Here is a 24,588-nt window from a genome sequence, read left to right on the forward strand (position 1 = left end):
AAAGTCAGAAGGTTTCTGTAATGATTGTTACATTTTAAGAAATGAACAAAATAAGCCATGATTTGATATCTGTTCTGATATTTCAAAGAAACAAAAAAGTTTGAAGTTTGAGTAGGTGATAATTAAATATTGAAAATCTTTTATAATTAGGAAGTAAATTTGCTCAAAAGCTATAGCAGATAAATCTAAAATGTCCATAATACCCAAGAATGCATGAGAAAAATGACAAATAAGTTATTCTTTTTTTAACATAAGTTGAATTATGTATATTGAATAACTCAGAGGATTAAGCTATAAACCTGGCTCATTATAAAATATTTGACAATCCTAGGAAGCCAAAGTAGGGACTTAATTATTGACTTCTTTACCAAAGTGTGGCTTAATTACTGACTTCCTTACCAGAATAAGAATTTAGGCTTGCAATCTGTGGATAACTATCATCAGAAATACTACCAAAAGGTTTTTTTTTTTCTTTTTTCTAAAACTCCAATAACTCAAATTGATGATGGTTTGCCACTGTTAACTCTATGCAAGACTGTCAGACATTTATTATTTTCTCTTTGTCCATTGTATAAATCTTATATTTTGTGTGATTAAATGATGTTGGCTAAATGAAATTATAATGTCATCAGAGTTTTACGTAGCTTAGAGACATTTTACCACATTGAAAACTTTGGTTAAAAATACATTATAAAAAATAAACTTAATTTTTTTATCTTAATATTTTTATAGGATTTTTTGGGAGTAACCTACCAGATTACCAGAGGTCAGAAATCATGATGTTCATCATGGGGAAAGTGCCTGTGTTTGGAACGACCACGCACACTTTGGACATCAGTCAGCTAGGGTATGTGCATGTGGCTTTCACAAGCTTTTGGACCATAAATTTGAACTTAATCTTGTGTTAGATATCATTTTAAAGAAAATGTCTTTTAATCGCTAGTAATAGAAGTCCTATGGTAAGCAGTATTTTTATGATACTAGATTGCTAAGCAATTAAATCAGCATTGCATGCTTTTAGAATCAGTTTTAAGTTTATCGTAAATCTTCTAATTTTCTATGCTTTATGTTGAATAGGTGTAAGTTTTGTTTAGCCTGGGCATTGTCTATGTACATACGTATTTAGGGTAAGGCTTCAAGTTTCCTATAAAAATTTAATAATGTCATGTAACAGAAATGTAGAATTGAAAGCGATTTTAAAGATCATGTATTTTGGTCCTCCTATTTTATAGATTTGACTTATAAATTTTACATGTTTAAGCTTTAATCTGTGAATATTTTTGTGTTTTTGCTACTTCAGTAAGGAAATAATGGTCTTATTTGATTTATATCTCTTTAACCATTAATTAGATAATCCTTTTTTTTACTGGTTAATTCTTTTTGAATCATGTTTTTGTCTGTTAAATAGTTATTAGTCAATTATATTTACAGTAAATATGTTTTTCACCTATAGTATCTTTTAATTTGTGTCATTTTCTTGTATATTCATATGATTTAATTTTCATGCCATTACATGCCAGTATTGAGGGCAATAACTTGTTAATTTTTTGAGTTTGTTTTTTACTTGTAACTCTAATACATATGAAATTTAGAGTCTAAAGTGAGCCACGATTTTAGCTATTGTGAAAATAAAATCTGTTTAGCCAATATAAGTAGAGCTTTAAAATTAATAAATAATAAATAAATGGAGTAGTATAAATGTTAATTACTTTAAATAAAATAAAATAATACTGGTATGTTATGTATTTTAGGGATTTGGGAACCAGGCGGATTCAGATAATGTTGCTGAGATCTTTACTTATGGTAAGACATCGAAGGCAGAACACACTTAATCATAAATGATTGGCACGGTTAAGGAACAGCTTCACGTTATGAGCTCCTTTTTCTTCTGTCAGATACTATTTAGTTTTTTCTTAGGTTTATATCCTTAAATATTATTTTTCATTTTCTTTTATTATACTTTTACTGCTTATTTCTTACTTCTGTCATCTTATTTGACATTCACAATGGTGAAACATACAGCAGCAGGAAGTATTGCTGTTTTATAGATGAAGATGCCTACGCTTAGAGACTTTCAACAGAAGAAATGAAGACTAGAACTTGAACTTGAAATCCAACGTTCTTTCTATATCGCATGCTGTTTTTTTTTTTTTTTTTCACATACCGACCAATTAATGGCTTCTTGTTTGGAAAATAATGCAGCTACAAATAGCTGAAAAGGAAAAGCATATCTGGAATGTGAGGTCCTGTGTTTACTGTGTAGTAATTGTATTCATCTCAGATTTACCTGTACCTAACGAAATGCCAAAACAAACTAGGAGCTCATCGTGTGGAATGTGTGTCCTTTCCAAATCAATGTTTTTAGGATTTATTCTAGAAACTTTTATTGTACATGATTCCATTTTTTAAAAGAAATATTTCATACCTAGGGAGAAGTATAGAAATACTTTGTGTGATTTCATATTTAATCCTGTTTATGGTGCTCGTCATAAAAAATTTAAATTCTAGTGTAGCCATATTTATCAGTGAATTCCTATGTGGGTTTTTTTTTTTTTTTTTTTGTATCTTTAAAAACTTCTTGCCTCTTCTGATGATATAAACACATTTGTTGATATTTATAAGTTTTTAAAATTTGGCTCTCTACATTTAGAACTTTGAAGATTATTGTTGCATGTGGTATGAGTCATGGATGTATTTTTAATTTTTAGGTGGGTAGCAATAATCCTACCAGTATCTCTGCTCACTTACACAATCACCTCCATCCTATGATAAATGCCCGAATATAAATATTAGATGTTCCATATATGATTGAAGATATAAATATAAATCGAAATTACCTACCTCACAGGGATGTGGTGAGGATGAAGCTTATACTCAGATAGTCTTAGATTTGCGTCTGGCACGTGGGAACTGTGGGCTATTATAAGTATTCTCTTTCTAAATTAAAGTTTTGTAAATTCAGTAAAATCCTCACCACCTTACAAAATTCTTTCTCGTTTTTTCCTTCAAGTTTATATCCACACTTTCTTTTTCCTTTAGTTTATGAAACGGTTAGAGAATTTTACCAAAGAAGGACACACGACAAAGGTTTTTTGTTGTGTTTTGTTTGTTTTTCTTCCATATAATCAGGTCACCTCTGGATACAAAGCAAAGACGATTGTTACCGCACTGCCTGGGTCTTTTCTGGACCCTCTGTTATCACCGTCCCTCATGGAAGACTATGAGCTGAGACAGTTGGTCTTGGAAGTAATGCATAATCTCATGGATCGCCATGACAACAGGGCAAAGCTTCGGGGCATCAGGTAATGTGCCATTTTCAAATTGGCTTAATGTTTTTAAACTTCTACATTCATATATTTAAGTGTTGTGATTCTTTTAATATAGGATTTTCAGACTTTATTAATCCAGAGTTTTATTTCATTGATATTGAGACATTTTAATTATTACTATCATTTAAGATGTTTGGAGGTCTTTTAATGTACTCTTGGAGGTTTCAATTACTTGTGATCACTAGTGACATGAATTTTATTTTGGTTTTGTTTTAAGCTTAGGAATGACATTAGGAATAAAGATTTCTTTATGCAGTTCTTAATTAAACGTGGTAATTCAATAGTATCATTACATATAAGCTTATTTTAAATGTTCATTGAAGTGAGTGTTACATAGTTCAAACTCCAAAGTGTAACTATTGATTTGCCATGTAAGATAGGATATTATAGTTAAATATACTATTCATTAAAAATGATATGTTAATTGTCTCTAGAATAATACCTGATGTAGCTGACCTAAAGATCAAAAGAGAAAAAATTTGTAGACAAGACACAAGTTTCATGAAAAAGGTAGGATTATCTTCTAAAAAATAATTCATTACATAAGTTATAGCCATTTAAGTTGTTAGGTGCTTTTGTATTGATGCGTGACCTTGAAATGGAGCCATATTTTATTAATATACTCGATTGGTTTGGTTTGGGAGGAACCTCTGCACAATCCCTGGGGTGTTCCTGTAAACTCTTCCCTGCATAAAGGCTGTAGACCTGCCTGGGGGGCCTTGTGCCAGAGTCTAGCAGAACCTGCAGATGCCTTCCCCTGGGCGAGGCCCGACCCACCGCCCAGGAGACTGATCCCTGGGACCAGCAAGGCGCAGGTGCATCTCTCCTCAGCCACGTGTTCTTTACCGTTGCTGCCAAGGCCCCCATTAGTCTGCTGTAGGTTTTCATTTTTTTCTCATATCAATCTGTAATTTGCTTTGTCTTTTCAAATTATTACTAAAAGCATTTTCGTTGTTGACGCTAGAACTATTTCTTGCTGTTTTTTTATTTAAGGTTTGTTCTTTAACGTTAATTTGTAGTCGTATATTGGTATATTTGTTGATGTTAACAGTTGGTGTACAATTTGATCATCTAATTACCAGCTTAAATTTATCTTCCACGGTAAGTTATGTAATAAGATAGCTACTTTGAAGGAGGTTCTATGCATGTGAAATCTCCCTTTATTACATTTTAAGCAAAATTATCTTTTCCTCTGTCATCACCCTTTTCAGAATGGGCAGCAGCTATATCGGCACATATATTTGGGCTGTAAAGAGGAGGACAATGTTCAGAAAAACTACGAGCTGCTTTATACTTCCCTCGCACTTATAACTATTGAATTGGCCAATGAAGAAGTGGTTATTGATCTCATTCGATTAGCCATTGCTTTGCAGGTATGCTTTCAAAAAACTTTCACGGAAGAAAACATTTCTATATGAATTAGACACCATCTTTAAAGTGGTGTTGCTTTTATCCAGGTACACGAATTTTAAAAGAGAAGTGTCTAGGTTTAAATCTGAAATACTCAAGACAATGATCACAGTCATTTTTTTTTTTTTCCTAACGATGTTGAATGAGTATGAACTGTGTGCTAAATATTGTTCAAGGCTGTAGGAATACTGTGGTGGGAAAGACAACATGGTCCCCGTGCCCATATTTTGAGTTTAGTGGAGAACAATTAAATAATAATTACATATACGTGTTGTTTGACTGGAATTTAAATGTTAAGTAATAAAAGGACAGTATGCAATGTGAATGTATATATTACATACATCAGATATATATACATATATATTTGTTACATATACATACTTTTTTGTCCTTAGGAAAGGCTTTCCTGAGGAAGAGCTATTTGAATTGAGTGATTTAACTTGCCTGTAAATGGGCGTTTAGTCTTTTTTCAGAATTAAAAAAAACCTTCTTCCAAGGCGACACTTCTTGTTAGCGTTCCAAACACCCGCAGTTTTGGCAGCACAGGCATGGCCAAAGGCGCGGGTGGAGCGTGAGACCTTGTCCTGTGCCCGTTTTCTCTCCAGGACAGCGCGATCATCAACGAGGATAGCTTGCCGATGTTTCACCGCTGTGGGATCATGGCGCTGGTGGCCGCGTACCTCAACTTCGTGAGTCAGATGATAGCTGTCCCTGCATTCTGCCAGCATGTTACCAAGGTAAGGTATTTAGAGAGCTTCTTCAGCCTGACTTTGATACAGAAACGGCTGCTTTTCTTTTAGTGATGTTTATGTATCAAATAAAAATCATCCTATAAAGGTATGCAGTGACTAAATTGAAACGAGCTTAAAGTGCAGCTTAATGTTTACATTTTCTTTGATGCCTGTTGTTTTGTTAGAATTTTTTTTATGTAGTGTTTGAGTAGAACACATGGATTTCTTCTAGAATCATTCATGTGATTTGTTATATAACTTTTTTCATTTTACACCTGAATCTTAGTATCTAAATTTTATGAAATTATACTGCTTTTGTGGTTGTTGTTGTTATTTTTCTTTTAAACCAGTCTACTTGAGCCAGGTCTCAAAAATTGAATAATTAATGTGCCTCTCAGAAATTTGTCCTGTGTCATTCAGCTACATTGAGCTTTTTCAACATTAGCTCCATGAATTAGTTACTTGTATGATTTAATGTATATTTCAGAACCCCTAACTTTTCTGGCAGAAAAAGTCTGCTGTACTTTTTATTCTTTTAAAGACATTTGTCGGAGAGAACTTCCTTTCTATGGAATTGGAGGCACATCTCTCAGTCCTTGCCAAAATATGGAGATTTAGTGCATTCTAAGAAATACTCATTTATTCACTAAAGGTACTTGAGTGAATATTTGTTGCCTGCCTTTAGAGATAGAAATGTTAAGCCAAGTACCCCCTGGAAGGTGCTCAAAACTGGGTGGAGGGGCCAGAACTCACAAGTGCAGGGACCTCACGCCCATGCTGCAGGCTCAGCACGGGAGGGGGTGGGAGGCCCCAGTGCTTCCTTTGGGGACTTCCACAACAGTGGCATTCGAGACAGTGGGTATCCTTATCCTTTTGAGGTAGGTTTACTCAGGTGTAATGTGTCATTGTTTTTTATTGTCATGATTTCTTTACCTGCTGAATTTTGAAAAGAATGAATGTGAAAATAAAACAAACCCTGTATTTGGACTGTAAACATAGCTTACATTCCAAAATAAAGTGATAGTATTTCTTATAAATGTTTAGTTTTTGTTTCTGTGTTTTTAGTTTTCCAAATTTTCATAGCAAGGTTCAGAAAAGTGAGGTTTTGATTTTTGCTTTCTTTTGGATCTTTTTCAGGTTATTGAAATTCGAACCGTGGAAGCCCCATATTTCCTGCCGGAGCATATTTTCAGAGACAAGTGCATGTACGCATGTTCAATGCATGTCCGTTCTTTACACTGTGAGAGGCACTAGCCAGGCAGGGACGATTCCGAAGGCGTAAACTATTGTCAGAGTGATTTTCTGTTTTATCATAATCATCTTTTGTATTTCTGTCATTTAATTCATCTAACTTCTTTCCCTTGCCGTAGAGGTTTTTGTTCATTATAAATGTAGGCTTATGCACACATAGAGTCAATCTTTGATGAAAAAAAATATTTATCTTACTTTTTTTAATATGAAGATATATCTTTTAAATATAGCATGTTCTCATATATAAATGAACAGTCTAAGAGAATACAATATCCTGTTCAAGACTTAATAATAGATAACAATGCTCAATAAAATTTTGGGAGAAAGAATGTATTAAGGAAAATTAATAAGTTATACCCTGCATTTTTCTTTGCTATCCAGACAAAGAGATGTATACGAACAGTATTTTATTCACACTTTTGGGCTTTAGAGCAGCCTGATCTTGACAGCATCAGCATAAGATAATATCGGACAGTTTGAAAGGAAAGCGAAATCTGATGATTTTGGACAGCTGCTCCTGTCACTTAGCCGGCTGATACGTTTTTCATTAAACATCAGCGAGCTGCATTTTTATTTTTTTCTCTCAGTAGGTTTTTAATTAGCATGAGGTTAAGCTGAATTTAATGTGTGACTGCCGACAGCATGATGTAGGCCTAACTTCACCACTGGAATGTCATCGGGAAAGGGTCACAGCGGAATGGTTAATAAAAGGGACCAGGCACCCTGTGTTTTTAAAGCGCTCACCTTTGTCCCCTGAAATATGCGTGTCTGTTATTAATTACAATTTGTTGTGTTTATATTTAGGCTTTGATCTAGAATGTTTGCATGTTAACTTAATTTTACTCAATAATTTAAATAACACTGAATGACTTTTGTTTGATCAACTTGACAGGCTTCCAAAATCTTTAGAGAAGCATGACAAAAATTTGTACTTTTTGATCAACAAGATTACAGAGTCACTAGGTGGAAGTGGCTACAGTGTCGAGAGATTGTCCGTACCATATGTCCCACAAGTAACAGGTAAGGAAGGGGAGGGTAATTAGAGCTCTTACTCTAGAGATGTGTTTCAGTAATTTTTCCATACCCAATTAGCCATGAAAATTCTGTTTGTATACTTACTATATCATATCTTCTTCAGATGTTTCAGAGGGTTTGCTTCTACTTAAAAATTTTACTCTCGAAAACTTATTAAATCTCTAAAGATATGTATATATGATTTTATCATGAGCAAATCAAGTCCTTGAATGAGTATTATTTTGCTAAATAATGATAATATACTTTAAAGAAAAGCAAAATGAGCTCTTTCCTCATTGACCAATATTTCTCATGGAAATTGGTGAAAATTATTTGAATAGTGATTTGTGTTTATTGAGCTTTTAATAAATTAGGCAGCTTTTGTTATTTGAAAGACCATTTGCTGTGTAAAGAAATCTGAAGACTTTAAATTAAAAGCACGTTTGCTTTGTACACTATATGTTTCCTTCTGTTCTTTTCATTGACTGAAATAATTCTGTTGTTTCACAACAAAACTGCATGATGTCTTGCATTCAATTTTTATTTTAAAAGCCGAAGTTAAAGAGTTTCTGTCGTACATCTTCATTTTCACTTGATGATTGTACAAATATTAAATTTGGTGGAAGAACTAGTTCTTTTGGAGGGGGATACCTCTGTTCTATAAGAGAACTATTTGATTTCATTTGGGTGGTTTTTTAGATTAATCACTAAAATAAGCATGATCATTGTAAACACTTGCCTTTGTAAAGTGGATCTATAATAAGTACATATATTAGTACATATATTGGTAGTTATTCATAATAGACTGAGATGTTAATGAATTCTTTTACATTTTCTTTTAAATTCTATACTACAAAAGACTTTACTCCTTGTGAATTCCTTGGCAATAAATATGCTGAGAATAAAACATGAGTAGAGCTTTGGAATCTTAGAGAAGTTTTTTAAAAAAACCTAAAAATATTTCATTCTTATAATTTGGATTTAGCTCTGTTCCCTTCAGGCAAAAAACCTCATAAACCCAGGCACAAGTACAAAGGTAAATCCGACTGTCAGTGTGGCTGCCCCTTGCCCCGCCTGTCCTCTAGGAAAATCGCTTAGTAAGATGTGCCTTGTAGAAAACGGAGTGAGCGCCTGTGTATTTTGTATTCTTACAAGTGTAGTTGTTACTTTGCTCCGCCTCCCCCATAGCTGTAGTTTATTTTCACCGCTGCTTGTTTCCTTTGACCCTGTTCCTTTCATTCTTAACAATTTTAAATGGAAATTGGGACTTTTTTTCCCAACAGACAGTTTACTCTTCCCCATTTCCTCCCACCCCTGAAAAGGCTTTATTCTCTTTCTTAATACCTCTTGATCACTGACTGGGAGAATTCTGACTACTTCGGTATATACTTGGTTATATAACTGCAGAGAAATCTCTTAGCTGGAAAAAAAATTTTCTGATTTATGAAGACTCAGGTGGTTTAGAACAAACAGTCTGTCACATGACCTGCCTTAATGCAGAAAGAGTTGGAAGATGCCCTGACTCTTCGTGGGGAAATCGATTGGCTATTCAGTTTTTCTTCAGCTGTGTAACTGTCGGGTTATTCAGGAATATAAGAACAACATATCAAAAGAAAAAGCAAAACATTTAGTTTGTTGTGTATCACTTGTATGCTCATCATCATCAAAATAGTAGCTGTCACTTATTAAGCACTGACTGAGGGCCAGGCACTGTGATGAGCCTTTGTATTTATTTTCTCATTTAATCCTTAAATCGTTTGGTGAGGAGGGTAGCATTGTCTCTGTTTACAAATGAGGACAGTGAGCCTGGAATTAAATAATTTGGTTATTTTTATTCCATGATAGTACAGATTTTGGGTTGTTTTTATTCTGTAAATATGCATTAACACTAGGTGGGATTTTGTGGTTTTTTTATAGTGCCAAAAATATATATCCTTGAGTAGTATCAGTAGTAAACTGTGACATTTTGAAATGTGTAGATCGATTATTTGTGATATTTTATTTTGTCTCGTTAGCTTTTTAGTGGAATCTGAGTGGTACAAAGCCCTAATCATATATATGTTTTATTATATATGATTAAGTCATTTCCTATATCTCATTTTTATTAGCCATAGAAAATTATTTTGAGAGTAATTTAATGTAGTTCTCTGCCAAACTCGTATTCAGACTTTTTCTATTCCTTAGCTATCTGAATGCTGTTACATGTATTATGTACAGATATGTACACCAGGTGGCAGCAAAATATCACCGAAGGAAGTTAGGCATAGCTCTCCCTGAGCGTTGCTTCTGAAATTCAGGTTCTAGTGAAAACCAAGGACGAGAACCGAGGCCTGCCGCTGCGCACTGCAGATACAGGGCGCAGACAGCGAGGAGGGATGGGAATGCAAGGGCACAGGAAGTGGTGTCTGCGACTGCCCCAGCCCAGCTCGGGAAGAAGCATGGGTCTCCCCACAGGGGATACACGTCAGACAGTGGGACGGTGACGGGGCCGTCCACTAGAGCCAGCAGTCCACTAGACGCTGCCTTTCAGTGGACTTCGCAAAGCAGGCCGGGAACAGACGTTGACGGCCCGTGGGGACAGGGGCGTCATCTTCCAGAAGCTGTCCTTCAGAAACTACGTTTGTGTAGATGGGCAGGATACCTGATCCCAGCTGTACCTCGGCCTCTGTGCAGTCAGTCACCTGTAAGTCGGTGATTATATAGGTCAAAAGCAGAAAAGTTCGAAGAACATAATGTCAGCATTTCCCATTAAACTTCATTTTAAAATCTCAAATCTTCTCTCTCTCCTCTGTACCTCCCTTCTCTTCTCGCTGACTTTTGCCACTGTGATCCCTTTCCTGTCCCGTACCTCCCTTTTCCTTTTTATTTTGACCTTAGTCTCCAGTTTGACTCTTCTCTGCAACCCTTTGTGTGTTAGCCTAGAAATTGTTTTATGGTTTTCTTTGTGAAACAGATAACTATTTATTCCTCATCTTGAGTTTTGGTGAGACCTTCAAAGTCGGCCTATTTGTAGGAGAAAGGCAAGTCAGCAGTGATGACTAGACACTGTCGTAGCAGTTCTATTAATGTCATTACATTTGGCAATTTATATCAAAGAAGTTGATCATGAAGGAAAAAAAAGAAAGAATACAGTTCTTAGATTAGCTCAGTAATAGCCGAGTGCAGGAGGTAAAATATTTTCAGCCTGAAAACTGAGGCAAAACAATGTGTAGTAATTTGTCACAGCCGCGTTTGTATGTTCTGGACCTCCTGCCTTCATAGAGCAGGACCCAGTGACTCTTGCGTGACAGATGCAAAGCACACACTGTCACCGAATCTCTAGTATGACTGGGGAGATAAGATTTTAATTTACATGTGTGTAGTGCAAGGTCCAGTAGGTGATTGAAGGGTAATAATGATTGAATGGTGATAAGGGAAGATCAGTCATAACTGAGAATAAATTTTTGTTGCTAGAAGAAAGTGGGATAAATGGAAATAATTGGAGTAATATTTCAAATTTTTAAGGAAGTGATATAATATCCAGCTAGGCCTTGGAAGATAAGAATCTTTATAGTGGGCGGACGTAAAGAAGGGCAGGTAAATAAAGTGTGCTCAGTAGGGGCTTCTGTGTGTAGAAACCCGGAGGAGGCAGCGATGCCACAGCACGCTCAGAGACCGACGGATGGGCACCCTGGGCTTGCACACCAGATAAGTGAGGGAGCAGTCGAAGTTACGCTGGTAAGATCTAGGTAGAACCCGGAGTGCTTTTTTAATCCAGCAGTGGGTAGAATTGCTTGGGAGAGTGATGCGGCCAGTGTTTTGAGAAGCGTGTGACATGATGGTGGCATATCGGGAAAATTGTGCAACAGTCTGTCCTCAGATGGACTGGGGCGGTGGTTCTCCGCCGACGGTGATTGTGCCCATCCAGGGAACGTTCGTCAGCTCCAGAGACACCACTGGGGCCGGAGAGGCGGGGCAGGCCTGCTGGCATCCAATGGGTGGGAGCTCGAGATGCTGCCAGATGTCCCACGACGCACAGAACAGCTCCCCACGACAGGGGTTTCCTGGCCCAGCATGTCAGTGGCGCCACGGTTAAGACACACTGTCTGAGTTATGCTGTGATACCCATCGCAGGCTCTCAGTGGTTGAAACCATCATGACTAATTTGGTGCTCGCGCTAACTGGGTATCGTCCATATCTGGAATCCACGCTGGAGCAGCCCCTCCCTGGAACACCAGTCATACTCGATTGGCCAGAACTAGTTACCTAGTCCCTCCTAAGCACCGAGACGCCAGGCATTGCACTCCTACTATGTGCCCAGGAGGAGGGTAAATTACGACATTCGCTTGACGGCCTTAATTACTACCGTGGGAAGCTGCCGTGGAGTAGAGGAGTCAGTAAGAGAGACTGGTTTCCTTATGCTGGCCTTCCTTAGGTTCGTTATCCTTTACTCCTTCAGGAGAGTAAGATCACAGTATATGCCAAATGGGATTAGGAAGATGGAGTATTGCTGGATTATGAAATGACTCTTCACCAAGTTTAAAAGTCTGAGAACACAGTGCTTTATACATTTAAAAAGAGCAAAGAAGACAGTGTCTTAATTTTATGAAAGTTTTTGAAATCCGAAATACGTAGAGTTTATAAATAACATATTTCTAACTAACATATAATGGAAATTTTTTTTTTTATTTTATTTTAGATGAAGATCGACTTTCCAGGAGAAAAAGCATCGTGGACACTGTGTCCATTCAGGTGGATATTTTACCCAGCAGCGTCCCCTCCGATGATGTGGTAAGTTGCCAGAAGTTTGTGGCGGAGTGCTGTCTTGAGATAGACATCGACTTAAAAGAACTTTTTTACCCTTTTATGCTTTCAAATAGGAGCAAATGCAACTCTGAATTATCCCCAGATCAACAAAATTGTTAGTAGAAATTCATCTGATTTAGCCTTGAACTTCCTCATTTATTTTACTAAACTCATTTCAGCTATCTATAAAGAAACAGAAATTTAACATTAGATTTCACATTGTAATTTAGTGTAATAAAAGGAGTCATAAAACAGAAACGAGTACGATTTTTCGTAAGTAAGAAATGTTACATAAGGCCTGTTATTAAATTAGGAGGCCCTCTGGATCCTATTAAAGATTTATGAAACATGGATTAGGAGTCTAAATGGAATTATACACTCTAATGTGAAGGCAGATGCTCACAACTTCCAGAAAGTTTCAAAACTTCATCTCTGAGGGAAAACTTGTTTATCATTTAGATAGTAAGTATAATGAATTTAATGTAGGTTAAGCCGTATCAGATCTTTGTACTCTTTAAGGACTGTGACTTACTTGAAATATTGTAGATTTAATGCTCTCCTCCTGTTTCAATAGAGAACAAGAGTGTACCCTCCTGAGTTGTAGGAAGAAAACGCAGCCAGTACTCTCTAGGACTTACTCCACACAAATCACCAGAGAATTTTTTGATAAGTCAAGTAAAAATGCCGAAATGCCAGCATGTCAAGTCAGCCTCCTCCTTGTGGTTTATTCATTGCTTACCTTCCTAGGTATTTCATTATTTCTCATTTGGTACAGTATAAATAATTAAAAGAATATCCATCTAAGAAAAGGGGAAGGAAGTTGTCTGAATTTATGCTTTCTCAGCCTCCTCTCTCCTCCCCGCTCCCAACCCCTGCCAGTTAATTTATCTTCAAGAGTTAAAGCTGTTCGGTGGCCAGGGTGCTATTCAGCCCCCTGTTCTGCAGAATTAATCCACTTTATTAAGAAATGAACATATGAGCATCAGGATAAAGAGGCAGTTAGTGGTTATTTTGAAACTGAGGGTGTTAAGGTTGGTTTAAAGTTTCTTGCCAATTTAAGACTCAAGAAAAATCATCTTCCAAAAATTCAGCTCTTCGAAGCCATTTTAATTTCTGTACTCCCCACTACTAAGGAGTCAGGTATCCTGCTGGCTCTTTCTTTTAATGATTGTGAATTCGATACTGTTAATGTTTCGAGGGAAGGAATCTAATAAGTTTATACACTGTTTTGTCAAGAGTGGAGTGTATTTTATTGACTGGTGGTGTTCCATTCTCCTTTTGTTAATGATCATCATTTCTTTTAAAGATACATATAAAGCACTTCAAACTGTTGCAAAGAATCAATTTATTTTGATAAAATGAATTGAAAAAACATTTGCATAAAGACAATATAGGAGGAAGATTCTTAAACATGAACTTCACATTCAAAGTCCATTAATACATTTGTTAAGTTGCTAAAGATCTTACTGTTTTTCTTTTTGCCATAAGTAAAGTCCTGAGTCAGAGATGCCTCACACTGAGCATTTGAAAATTTAAGTAAACAGTTTAGTATCAGATTTCCTTGAGCACGTTAGAGTTACAAACACACTTACCATTGTGGAATCTGATTTTGCTTATTAGGGGTGATTGTTTAGGTACCGGAAGACAGAATAATATTACCTTGTAGACTGGAACTGATTGATTTCATGGTATGGACCCGAGAAATTCGCATCAGTTAGGTGTTCACCAGTTAATGGTGTAACAAAATATCAAACTGCGTGTAAGTATATTAGCTAACAGGGAGTCAGATAAGAAAACATTACTCTTGTAACGATCAAAATTAATTGAAATTTTATATACATAATCCCAGTTTGTCTTCAGATATATCCGATATCTGCGTTTAGAGCTTATAACTTAAAAAAAAAAAAAGCCAGAATATTGTTTACATGGCAGTCATAGCAAACTTGTGTTTTCCTTGATTACAGTTCAAATCATTACTGTGTTTATTGAAATGCCTGGTCCCCTTGAGGTCTGTCAGTTCCAACATTTGCAATTCAAACCTTATCCCACTGTGAATCACTTAGTGAACTTTTCCAAAAATCGCCCAATGTACATATAAAGATACCTAAATTAAATTATGGTGTTCAAGAAGATAAAGTGCTAAAATGGAGTAGAGGCGTCTCTGCCTCCTGAGGTAGAACTGTCCGCTTGGTTCCTGGAGTTGGGCCCTGCAGGCCGGATTCCCGCTCTCTGGTGCCCGGAGCACCCTGGGCCTGACTGCCATGCGAGCGGACATGCGTGAGACAGAAACCACCACTCCGTGCTTCCCTCTAAAAGGCAGTCGTGCTCATCATTTGGGGAAATGGATGGCAGTTTATGTATATTCAAATTCGAATACATGTTATATTTTTCTTTGTAAAAAATTAAGTCACTGGTTGGCTAAAAAGCATTGTTGTTTATTCTAGGACAAATAATAGACTTTGTGTTGTACATATGTGTGTCCCTGCCTTTTTCCCAGGCATAACTGAAGAAACCTGCATGTGTGCTAACAAAACAAATAACTAGCATCAAGCCAATATTAGTCAGAACTTGCTGTGCTGGGTGCTGTAGAATTGCTAAGTGTCAACGAAAGTGACGTAGCAGCTGGTCTGGGAGAAGAGGAATAGCAGATATCACGCAGGCCCGAGTGTGCTGTAGAGTCTGGGCTGGACCTGTAGAGCATGCAGAAGGCAGAAGGAGCGTTGAGCCCCCTCTCTGCTGGGGCCTCTGCACCCTTTCTCCGTACCTTCAGCACAGCTGGTGTTTCTCATGGAGTTGGGACTGATTGTGGTCCAGTCAAGCACCAAATGCAGTAGGGGGCTTGCATTTAGCAGCTACATTGTATGAAAAATATGAATCATTAAACACTAGTATAAAACAGCGGCCTTTAAAAAAATTGAATTGACAAAGGAGAATCTTGGGAAACGAGAATAAAACCAAATTATGGAAGGTTTTGTCACCCGCCCGAGGGCTCCGTGTGTAATGTGGTAGGAAGTGGGGAAACTCTGCAGTTGGGGAGGCGTTATCAGAGCTGAGCCTTCAGAACACAAATGTCAGAAGTGTGACTGGGCTGAATTAGAATGAAGAGACTGGAAGTCGAGAGGTCAGCCACACTTGGGTGCCGAGGACCTGGAGTGGCCCGGCTGGGACGAGGAGCAGGGACGGGAGGCCGCGAGGTCCCCATTCTGAAGACTTACAGTGATTTAGAGAAAGGAGGGCAAAACGAAAGGATGGGGGCAGAATGACTTGGAGGTTCTGAGGCCAGGAGGAGACAATCAGTGATCTGAACTAAGGGGGACAAGAACCGACAAGAAGAGTATTAGGTAGAGCACTTGGCTTTGCACTTACCCAGATCGAACAGGTAACACGTAAAAAGTCTGTGTAACGAGAATGCTGGCCCCCTGTCGTCTCCACTGTTCCTTCTCCTGTGCCGTAGTTGTTTCTCAAAAGTCTGAAAGTTCTTAACCAGGTGTCAAAACAACAGTGGATTTTTTTCATTGAAGTACTAGTTTGTTTCTAGGTACAAATAATGGACCAGCCAGAGCCTAATCTTATATATCTGCTCCAAATATCTAGAACAAAGCAACTGAAGATTCCCAAGTTTAATCTGACTTCAACTAGAACCATGAACCCTCAGTAAAAAGCTGAGGTAGTGGAACTCTTGCTGCTTGGTTTCCAGCTAAAGCCTTTGTGTTACAGAGAAGCTAAGGAGCAGAGCGCGGAGTCTTTTGCTTTCATTAGTCTTGCCGCCTTAGACTTAGCAAAAGAAGCTCATGAGCTAAAAGTAGGGATGACCAGAGTCCCAGGCAAGTACTCATGCATCATTTCTTAATTTTTATTCAGAGATACTATAGTAACTGGATAGATTACTCCTCTTGCAAATGTGCTGGTGCCCAAAAAAGTATGACTGACTTTTTTTTATCATAACACAGTTAATTTCATAATTTTTATAAATCTCAAAGCAAGAGATCTGAAAACCCCAAGTGAAAGCGTATTTCTGGCGAATAAGACTGGTGATTGACCTCAGATGATTCAGAATATGATTGTTTGAAGGTGTCGATTAACTGTACTCATTGGGCAGTTCCCAGAGTAGTGATTCTTTTAAACCATTTAAAGTTTTAGATTATTTCAAAATTTTTTATCTGTAGAGTGTATGTGGTACCAGAATTAGGCCATAGAGTACTAGTTTTCATCTGTCTCATGGCCGAAACTATATTTATTTATAATCTCTGCCTTGACTATTTCCAAGCATTCGTTGACTTTTAAGAAGCATCATTCAGTGAGTGGGACTCACATCCTACTGCACATCACATTACTGGAGGTTGAGATCTGTAATTTGGTGGTGGGTGGGTTGTCTAGGGGATGTGGATTCCGCCAGCCTGAACTTCATCCGTAGACTTGTTTGGGAACCACTGCAGTAGGCCACTGTCACAGCCAGCGAAAAAGTAGACGTTATTTGTTATTGTAGAGTATAATCACAAATCAAACCAACACAAAGAAGAAAGAATTTGTAAAAGTTTTTAGATGACTTGTAACTAGATGAAAGTATTGTTCATATTGACCTTTCTAAACTATTTTACTTAAAATCACTCTTTTTCAGGTTAGTAACACTGAAGAAATCACCTTCGAAGCATTAAAGAAAGCAATTGGTGAGATTTTCGTATTCGTTAACTCTCCTCGTATTTTACTAACTTATCTTTATCTTAGTACTTGTTTAGATGCCACATAAATAAATACAGGCAGCAAGGCAGGAAATATGTATTTACTGTTGATTTCTGTATCAATATACATTGATTTATTTAGCTACATTCTTTAGGGTTTTACAGTTGTCCTGTCTTGTCACAGATAATTCTTTTCCTTTGTATAGATTGACTTTTCTAGAGTTATGCAGCTATATCACAGTGTATTTTAATGCCATTCTTATTTGGTGGGCAGCATGTAGGCAGCATGAACTTATAGGAAACAGTGTATTTCCTTTCGTAGGAGATGTAGAGATGAAAATTGTGAGAAATTCTGAGCAAAGTAAAGTGAGTGATTTTTTTTTTTTTTTTTTACCAGGCATATAATGTTATAATTAGAAGCGTGTTTGTAGTAGGGTTAGAGAAAGGAGCTGGCTGGGATTGTCAGCAGGCATGATTGGGTATCACGTTAATTCCTGCTATTTCATCAATGAAAACATTGAGGCAGGGAAATGAACAAATTCTCCTGGGATCAGACAGCTAGTAGATGCTGGAGCCAGATTTCGTGCCCAGGTTGGTCTGACTCTGTAGTCTTCACTTATCTTTGTATAAAATATTACTCTGATTTTTTTTTTCTCCTTTGGCCTTATGGAAATAAATTTTATCTTATGTAATTAGCTTCTTTTTTTATTTTAAAATGGTTCTTTCAATTATGTTTTAATATTAATTACTACTATACTAATGACCCTTGATCCCAATTCATTTTCTAATTGGTAAAGCAATATAGGGTAGAAATTGGCTCTCATTTTTTTAGAGCTATTACAGTAAGAAAATCATTTTCAAGGGCAGTGAAGTGCTTCAACATCCATCATACATGAACTAAAATTTGACCCCTTTTGGCTTAATCCATTAGAGGATTTTTTTTCTCACTGTAACTTAATAGCAAATTTGCCAAAATAAAATGAATTGAATTTAGTAAGCAATTTTGAACACCCATTGTGTGCAAGATACTTGGAGACATTTAAAGATTAATAAGACGTGTTGAGGAATTTGTAGCCTAGGGCAGTGGTTCTCACAGTCTGTCCTGGGATTCTGGAGGGCCTGAAGGAGACTCTTTAAAGGGATCCAAGAGGTCAAAAAGTATTTCTATCATAATATTAAAGCACCGTAAGCCTTTTTGATTAACATTAATGAAGACAGTGGCATCAAATTGTCCTAATGGTCATCATATTCTTTAGCACCATAGACCTACAGTTATTTTTAAAACAAGATTACTTAAGGATGCCCTTGATTAGTTGGTATAATTTATTGGTTTCATTAAATCTCAGCCTATGAGTGCGTGCGTTTGGGGAGTAAACATAAACACTTCTTTGATTGCCTTAATTTGCAAGCCAAACTCGTTATTTTTTACAAGAAATGCCATTTTTACTTTTAGAAAAGACTGACAGGAAACCTGCAGTATTTGGCAGACGTTTTCTGGAAAATAAAGGAAGTGAATCTGTCACTTCAAGAGAAAGAAAAACAAAAGACACCAACAGTATTTGCTCCCAGTGACAGAATTAGCACTTTCGAACAAAATCAGAATCTCGAAATAGTCTGCCACTGTGAGTTTGACAGCCCTCCAGTATTTAAAGACTTTTCTAATGAGATCAGTGGTAATAACTAACAAACGTGTTTTTAAAAAATTATTTTATAGTTTTTTATATTATTTTTTATATTATTTTATAGACATAGAAATATGTCTACATTTAGAGGATCTGTATGTCAGTGGACCAATATTCTAAATGACCTTTGCATGATGTTACAAAATCACGCACAAGCAAAGTATAAAATAGATCAATAGATTTTAACATAACCAATGACAAAAAGTTTATTAATAAGTTTTAAATTCTATTGTAACCAACTTTTAAGAAACCATTACTTGTTGAGTTTTGCTGTAGTGTCCAAGAAGAAGTATCACAATTCTGGGAAAATGCTTTTAAAATCCTCTTTACCAATGTCTATCTGTGTAGGGTGGGGTTTTCGTTACATGCTACAGCCAAAAATAACATCGCAGAGAGGATCGAATCCTTTTGAAGACAGAATCCAGTTGCCTTCAGTTAAGCTATACATTAATGAGATTTGCAGAAATATAAAACAATGCCACTATCTTCACTAATTTGGCTTATTTTGGAAAATATGGTTATTTTTTCATTAAACATGTTATTTTTAAATGAGTTAATATCTTGAAAGTTTCTCTGTTTTATATACTAATATGGAAAATATCAGTAGATATAAAACCCTTCTAAAAAGCTATTTGATTTTCTCAATATTTTTTTAAAATGTAAAGGAATCTTAAAACCAGAAAGTTAGAGAACTACTGGACTAGTGCGGGAAAGCGCACCTGCTGCCTGTGGGCCAGGTTTAGGTGGAAACATCGTTTCTTTAAGTTGAATTTGAGTACTTAAGACCGGGGGTGCGCACTTGCCTTGCCCAAGTACCCTTACTTCCTTCTGCTTTTATCTGACCCGATGTAAATATATCTGTTTCCTGCCTGGCCCCTGGCACATCAGAGCCTGTGACGCTGGTCTGGTGAACAAAAGAGAGATGATCATGACTTTGTATTATAGTTTCACAAGGACATAAATTCTTTCACTTTGTTACCCTGCCATAATGTCAGAGGAAACAATAATTCATAAAGATCTATGCACCCCTATATTCGTGGCAGCACTATTCACAATAGCCAAGATACAGAAGCAACCTGAATGCCCAGCAACAGACGACCGGATAAAGAAGTTATGGTCCATATATACAAAGGAATATTACTCGGCCATTAAAAAAATGAAATCCTACCATTTGCAACGACAGGGATGGATCTAGACATTGTTATTCCGAGTGAAATAAGTCAGACAGGAAAGATAAATACCACGTGATTTTCCTTACATGTGGAATCTAAGGAACAAAAAGAACAAACTAATTAAAAACAGGCTCGCAGATATAGAGGACAAACTGGTGACGGCCTGAAGGGAGGGACGTGGCAGGGCTGGGAGAATGGAGTGGAGAGTTAAAGAAGTGCAAATTAGTAGTTGATAGATGGCCAGGGGATGGGGAGCACGGCGTAGGGCATGCAGTCCGCAGGAATGTGCTCGCGCGGTGGAGGGCCAGAGGGGAGAAAGAGCAATCAGGGGGATCGGTATAAACTATGTAAATGTCTAACCAATGTACTGTATACTTGAAACTAATAAAAATAATGTAGTTCTATAAATTACCATTATTTTTCGTTTAGAGATCATTTGCTCTTATGGGCATCGTCAAGAGTCTATGAAATTCTGTATTCCTTTTAACGAGTCTTTATAAACATTTACATATAGATACCAGTGGAATGGAAGAACAGGAAAAGGAAAAGAGGCGTCTTGTGATAGAGAAATTCCAGAAAGCACCTTTTGAAGAAATAGCAGCACAGTGTGAATCCAAAGTGAGTGAGCAGATGGTGAAGGGTGGGGAGGGGGTTGGTGATTTTTGTGGAGATCTTGGTGATTGGTCGGTAGGTTCTGAGCTTTAGGCAGATGAGCAGAACACAGCGTGATGCATCAGGTAGGAACTGAAAGCTTTGAAGGTACAATTTCTTTGTGCGCTATAAACCGATGGAAATGGCATATCCCAAACTGCATGTTAATGATGATTGTTGCTTTGATCATTTTTTTTTGCAGTAGTTTTCAGTGATATTGCTGTATTTTGTTTTATGTATCTATCAGTTTGTTTTTACCACTGAGACTAGGAAAGGAATAAAAGAGAAACTTTACATTAAATTCCAATTACAGGTAAAACCAAAACATTAAAACATTCTGTACCATTAAAACATTCTGCACTATCAGCTTAATAGTTACAGGTATGCTTTGTCCTTTAAATGGCATTTGTATTATTATATGTGGGTTTTTGGAAAATAAATCCATTCTTAACATTTTTTTTTCTCCTTTGTAGGCAAATCTGCTCCATGATAGACTTGCTCAAATACTGGAACTCACCATCCGGTAAGGGTTTTGCTACTCCAACAGCAATAAAACAACAACAAAGTAGAGACTATTAGCCCTCTGTAAACTTGTGTCTGATCACACATAATTCTGCTTTTCATTTGGGGTAAACACGAGATCGCGCAGGTACCTCAGTTAACACTCACTTGTCACCCTGCTCACTGGATAGAGTCTGTCGCCCTTTCTTGGCCAGGTGTCTTCAGAATGGTCCTACGAGGACATCCAGGTAACCTGGAAGACTCACATTCTAATGATATGTTTAACCAGATGATTTCTCACATTTAACCAATTGGACTTGCAAAAACTAATTTCTTATGGCTCAGCCTGATAGTTCTTTCCAGAGCAGTAACAATTCTGTATGCAGGTGGCTCACTTGAATTATTAAACGTTCCTTGAGCTTTCCTAAATCATATTCGGTTGAGTCCTGTTATAAGTTGCTTTCTGCCCTGAAACGTGTGGTGTCTCATGTCCTTTGGTATTCTGTGTTAATTGCTTATTAAGTAATGGAGCATGTGACAGGGACAGAGCCCAGGTTCCGCCTGTGGAAGGCACCGCCGCCTATTCTGCTGGCCGGTGCAGAGCTGGCCTTTGTGTGAGGCGGCTCGGTCAGGAGTCGTAGATGGCAGCTGCGCTGCTGGAGTTTTTTTCTGTATCAGCTTTATCTTTTTATTTTTAACTTGACTAACAAGGTCCCTTTTGCTTCAACCCCAGCATCCTATGAATAGAGAGGCAGGTGCACGTTCCTATCCATTTCCTTCTCTGTTTCAGCCTTTCTTCTGCTTTTGTGTGCAAGGCATGTTTTTCACCAGTAGCACATCTTATTCTAGGCATTTTCCCACCATTCCCGTCACTTCTTTACACAATTCAGAACAGAGAATCGCACCAAAGTACGCAGTATGTGACATACCTTAAATTGAGAGGCAGTCGCTGGCTATGAGCATTTCCTTCCTCGATGCCTGTTAGTCGTCATGGTACATGTCTGCTGTGTGCTTGATCGCATGCGGCTGGTTTAAATCTGTTATTTTTGCTAACCATCACCGTAGCCCTGAAAGTGAGGTAGATACTATTTTTTTCATTTTCCAGGTAAAGACACTGAGGCTTAGAGAAGCAAAGTAACTTGCTGAAGGTCATCCAGCTAGTGAGTGGAAAAGTCAAATTCAAAATCATAACCCTTGTTCGTAAAAGGAATGTTGCTAGGGACCATCATGGTACATATGATCAGTCATAACTGGGTAGATTTAATGTTTTAGAATAAGTATGACGACTAACTCTGTGTTGTTGGTACTGCAACTACTAATAGCATGTTAAACACTTCTAATAGTTAACATTTCCTGAATACTTACGGCGTTTTAGTTACTGTGCTAAGAGCGTTATTTCATGTAGTATTTACAAAAGACCTAAAAAATAGTGATTATTTTTATTTTAAAAATGTAGAGACAGAGGCACATAGAAGTTAGGCGACTTATCAAGGTCACCTAGTTAGGAAGTAGTTCTGGGTAGCTTAAGTGGGACGGAGAAATCAGACAGACTTCTTAGTGCATCTTCAGAGTTTTCCATTCTTGTTCGGTATATTCCTTCTTGTTAATTTGCTTCACTGTACCCTGGACAGAGGAAGCACTTTGTATTCTCAAGAAACAAAACAGTCTTATCTTTCAGTTTCCATTGTTCTTGCATTTACTTTGATCCTAGTACAAAAAAAAAAAAAAAAATCCAGGAAGCGCAAAGAAGCAGGAGAATACACTAAGAATACGCAATCCCACAGATAATCCAGCTATTGAAATTAGCAGACAAGGTCATTAACACACACACACACACATTTAAAGGAAAAGATACATATATTTTAGGAGTGAAATGGAAACTCTGAAAAAGAACCAAATTGTAAATCAAGAGCTGAGTGAAATAATACCTGAAAGAAAAAATTTTATTGGATGGGCTCGATGTATTGGATGTTATAAAAGAACTCTCATTCATAGCTCACAAGAGTACACAGTGCTGCGAACTCTGTGAAACTTTAGCCGTTAAAGTTAAACATGTACCTGCTCTTGAGCCTATAATCTCATTTGTCAGTATTTACCCAGAGAAAGGAAAACTTATATTTACATGAAAGACATGTACATGACGCTTTAGCACCTTTTCTTGCATTACTGAATGCTCATAAACAGAAGGATAAGACAGTAGACCAATAGCGATATTCTTACTATTCAGCAATAAAAAGGAACCCATTTTTGGGGTAAATCTAAAAAAAAACACATTGAGAAAAAGAAATCAGACATAACGGAGTGCGGCTTGTGCGGCCATTCCCGTAGGCTGCACAGAGTGTGAAAGCCGAGAACAGGCCTTGCTGAGCTTTGTGGTAAAGACCAGAACTGAGCTGCTGGGTGCGGCGTGTGTGCGGGGCGTCGGGGGAGGGAGAGGTGGCTGGTGAGGGATGCCAAGAACTTTTTTTCGAATGATGAAAGTGTTGAGCATTTTTATTGGGGTATGATTTACATGAGTTTATGTATTCGTCCTCGTCAAACAGTACACTTAATATCTGTGCATTTCACTCTATGAAAATTATCCCTCAATAAAAAAATAAAGGGATGTTATAAATACGGAACAGTAATTGCCAAATAATTATTAGTTGCCAAAAATAGAATAATATATCAGGAAAATATAAGACAACCAGCTGAATAACTTAATTGAGAGCAATTTACAGTTAATTATATTTGTATATAATTAATGGAAATTCATTACTATATGAATTACATTATAACTAAAATACTAAAACTCTAAAGAACTGTATGTGACTTATATAAAATACTATAACTGAAATACGCATAAGAATACTTAAATAAATGGGAACTCAGGCCTCTTTAGTAAATAGGAAGTTAATATCTTAAGCACATCACTTCTCTGCAGATTAATCTATAGTTTTAGTCAAACTCTTCACAGTTATATTTTTTATATACAAACAAGTGATGCTAAAGACAGTGTGGAAGAATCTACATACAAAGCAGTCAGGAAAATGCTGTGGGAGAAAAAAACGGGGGAGCATTTGCCCCGCCAGGTAGGATAATCATGACAGGTGTGTGACATTGACAACACATTGGACTTGGGTACAGGTAAGTGGGAGAGAGGAGATTTTAGATTTTCGGGGAAAAGAACAAATGTTTAATAACTCTTATTGGCTGAAGAATGTTGACCAGCGATAGGGATGGGAGAGGAGTCGTCTTATTTTATCAAAATGGAAAATATTAACTCTATTTTGAAAAATACATAAAAATACCAGAATTTATATAGGAATGTTTTTTGTAATCTTGGTCTGGGCAAAGTTTTCCTTAGCATAACAGAAAAACTAGAAATTACAAGAAAATAATTG

General features: G+C 37.0%; 1 protein-coding gene across 2 annotated transcripts in view; it reads left to right on the top strand.

The window, feature by feature from the left end:
* EFR3A (EFR3 homolog A) overlaps positions 1 to 24,588 on the top strand; it is a 70,358-nt gene that overhangs the window by 42,124 nt on the left and 3,646 nt on the right. For both annotated transcript variants that reach the window (XM_016133072.2, XM_016133071.2), the window contains exons 11-22: positions 733 to 847; positions 1,752 to 1,803; positions 3,130 to 3,302; positions 3,764 to 3,839; positions 4,541 to 4,702; positions 5,345 to 5,476; positions 6,608 to 6,675; positions 7,614 to 7,741; positions 12,414 to 12,505; positions 17,139 to 17,187; positions 20,568 to 20,671; positions 21,178 to 21,227. In XM_016133072.2, coding sequence (XP_015988558.2) covers positions 733 to 847; positions 1,752 to 1,803; positions 3,130 to 3,302; positions 3,764 to 3,839; positions 4,541 to 4,702; positions 5,345 to 5,476; positions 6,608 to 6,675; positions 7,614 to 7,741; positions 12,414 to 12,505; positions 17,139 to 17,187; positions 20,568 to 20,671; positions 21,178 to 21,227 — 1,201 coding nt within the window. The remainder of the gene's footprint in view (positions 1 to 732; positions 848 to 1,751; positions 1,804 to 3,129; positions 3,303 to 3,763; positions 3,840 to 4,540; positions 4,703 to 5,344; positions 5,477 to 6,607; positions 6,676 to 7,613; positions 7,742 to 12,413; positions 12,506 to 17,138; positions 17,188 to 20,567; positions 20,672 to 21,177; positions 21,228 to 24,588) is intronic.

Source organism: Rousettus aegyptiacus, unplaced genomic scaffold (genome assembly GCF_014176215.1).
Source record: "Rousettus aegyptiacus isolate mRouAeg1 unplaced genomic scaffold, mRouAeg1.p scaffold_m13_p_15, whole genome shotgun sequence".
NCBI classification, from domain to species: Eukaryota; Metazoa; Chordata; class Mammalia; order Chiroptera; family Pteropodidae; genus Rousettus; species Rousettus aegyptiacus.